The 3,064-nt window shown below is 34.5% G+C and overlaps 1 protein-coding gene across 4 annotated transcripts in view; it reads right to left on the bottom strand.

The window, feature by feature from the left end:
* The window catches only part of ARSH (arylsulfatase family member H), a 21,086-nt gene that overhangs the window by 7,735 nt on the left and 10,287 nt on the right, over window positions 1-3,064 (bottom strand). For all 4 annotated transcript variants that reach the window (XM_042461044.1, XM_042461041.1, XM_042461042.1 and 1 more), the window contains 2 exons: window positions 1,519-1,942; window positions 797-933 (listed from right to left, as the gene is read on the bottom strand). In XM_042461044.1, coding sequence (XP_042316978.1) covers window positions 797-933; window positions 1,519-1,942 — 561 coding nt within the window. The remainder of the gene's footprint in view (window positions 1-796; window positions 934-1,518; window positions 1,943-3,064) is intronic.

The raw sequence follows: 3,064 nt of genomic DNA, 5'->3' as shown, positions 1-3,064 counted from the left end.
AATAATAATAATAATAATAATAATAATAATAATAATAATAATAATAATAATTTGTGTATTCTGGTCCTAGGGAAATTCTTCTAAAAGAACAAGCAGATATTTCTTACATAGCATGTTTTGTTCCCTACAGTGCCAATGGGTATAGGAAATGGGCTATGTGGCTAGGAGAGAGAATGGTTGTTTACTTTAGAGGAGGTTGCACATAATTGATTCCTAGAAGTTTTGATCTCTAGACTCAGGGCTCACATTCTCTTCAGATTCTGTTTAGAGTGGGAGACAGAAATGCATTTCTTTCCCTAAATAATGTTGGATCCTTGATTCACCAAGCCTTGTCTTCTAATTTCTTCTAGACGTATTGGGGGAAAGAGAGTCCCCTTGAAGATAGGCATTGCTGATATATATTTGATCAAAAGCTTAATGTATAACCCCAATCACTTCAATATATTACTCCCATTGTGCCATAGGCTTGCTTAGCCATGTGGTATGTAATCCACCAATGACACAATCCTGAAAACATTTGCTGTACTTGGGATTAAATGGCTTGCTTTTCCCACATGATTGTAACCTACTTATACTCTCTCACATGCTCCCTTGAAATGAATGAAGATAGCAAAATAGTGCAGGAAATGAGGAACTTGCATTTTTGATCCAGATCTCAAATCCTTTACACAAGGAAAAGTGATTGGAAAGAGCCACATGCTCACTAATGCTAACGTTGACTTTTAATTAGTTTACATGTTAGATTTTTCAAATCTAATTATGCTAATAATGGTCTCACATATTAAAATCTACTCACCTACAATCCAGTCCATCTCTTCTACATTATCACAATACAGTCCATATTTGCTCTTGCCAACAAATTTTTCCGTGGTAACCAATGGTGTATGAACATGCAAGAATGAAAAGAAGAGGAGGAATGGTCCTTGTTTGTTTCTAAAAACAACAAACATATGTTGCAATTAATAAGCTTCCAATGGGTTAAATATGTATGCATAATAATTTTTGTGTCATTGCTTTGTAAAGAATCTACACTAATAGCCACTGATTCATCATAGATTTCTTCTATCAGCTTTGTGCATAACCAGTATCATATTACCTTAAAACCTGTTCAAAGATATTTTCCCCAGATAAGAGGACAAAGTCATCTCAAACAGAGGTGATAAAAACTGATGTTTTCAGTAATACAATCCTACTGATTATGTAAGTAACTTTTATCTCTGGAACCTATAGTTGTAAGTTATTTATATGAAGCAGAGGTGCTCTCTCTGTGTGTGTATTGTGTGCCTTCAAATCAGTTCTGACTGATGGCGACTCTAAGGTGAATCTATCATGGGGTTTCTGCTCCAAGAATTTAAAGAACTCTAAAGACAAGGTTGCAGAATGAAAACAGAAGCCTTTTGCTCCTGTCTCTGCTGTGTATCAGTGCATTCTTAAACAATCAACATGCTACTTCATTTCCTCTCACACATTTGTGTGTTCAGATAATGTTTACACAATGATTTATTATTATTGTTTTACCTTTCAATAAAAGATATGGCCTCCTTTAGCATAAGAGGTGCAGCTCTCTCTACCTTCATTGGCTGTTCTGTAATTTCATAATTTCTCATCACAATACAGTTCCAGTATCTTATGAATCCATAACTTGAGAACCAAGAAATAAAGAATAAGAAACCAAACAAAGCGAAGAGGAAGATCACTTTCCAGCTGATGGACACCAGGTGAATAAGTTTTGCTACTACAAGAGTGAAGATAGCAAGAGCAATCATCTGAGTGTAAGACCAAAGTTTTATTTGCAGGGCCCTATCCATCTCTGGGGGCTGTGTTATTTGACAATCACCCATTAGGGAAAATGGCATGCCATAATAATAATCAAATCCATGACTTAAAGGGTGATGGCAGTAGTCATTACGATGTTCACAGTTCACACCTTGATGCCATTTCCCTGAAAGACAGAAGTGAAAGTTGTTTTCAAAGAGACAGACCTTTAATCTGTTTCAGAAGAAAACAAAAAATATTTTACCATTTTCATTTATTATGTGCTTTTGTGGATTACAATGCCTTTCATCACATGCATGGAATACAATATTAGAGCTTCAGATATATATGCAGGTAATACATGCTATTTGAGATATATATACACACAATATGCAGTAAGAGGTAGGTTCAGAGCAAAATTAAATGCAGAAAATGACAATCATATCATTGGCATAATTGAAGTAACTGAATTGAATTGGGGCGAAAGAGTGAAAATATTGTCAATATTGGATTTATTAACAAACCATTTCTAAGTTTTCCAACTCATTTTGAACATAAAATATCTCTTCCCACCAGAATCTAGTCACTCATTAAATCAGAAACCTTTCTCTATTATGTCTCATTTTCTTGTTCTTGATTTTGTTTTTGGCAATTTTTCAGACTGCTTTTTACAAAGTCTCTAAGTAGTTTGTACTTCTAAATAAAAGCAGTAAACACTAACCAAATAAAAAGTCATACATGTAACAGATCACAAACCATTCAGTTTTTAAATGGTAAAAATCAACACTTTGAATTTGGAAATACAGTTGGAAACTCTTACATAGGGGGGAAAAAAGAAACAGTGGGGTCTTCAGTTGTAAACAGAAACCTAGTGATATCATTTTTTACCAGGTACAATGTCCAGTAAGGTAGCCATATTGCAGATTGAAAACAGAGGCCCTTTGCTCCTATCTCTGCTTTGTATCACACTATTCAGTGCATTTTTGAAACATGCTGCTTCATTTCCTCTCACACATTTGTGTTTTCAGATAATGTTTGTACAACGAATTTTGTTTTACTTTTCAGTAAAAGATGTGGCCTCCTAAGAGATGCAGCTCTCTTTACCTTGACTGGCTGTCCATTGTTTGCTAAGGTGCTATTATACTTTTTATATTTTTACAGGCCACTGAGGAAGATGTAGGTCGAAATGTGTCTGGCCTTTTGTTTTATAAATAATTTAGCATATAATTTCCAAGTATTTTGGATATTTTATTCACCCTTAGCATTTTAACATTGTTTTTCTGCCCCAGGGTGTTGTCATTCTTTTTTA

This window comes from Sceloporus undulatus, chromosome 3, assembly GCF_019175285.1.
Source record: "Sceloporus undulatus isolate JIND9_A2432 ecotype Alabama chromosome 3, SceUnd_v1.1, whole genome shotgun sequence".
Taxonomy (NCBI): Eukaryota; Metazoa; Chordata; class Lepidosauria; order Squamata; family Phrynosomatidae; genus Sceloporus; species Sceloporus undulatus.
Note: the sequence above shows the minus strand (reverse complement) of the source record. Positions and strands in the feature narration are given on the sequence as shown.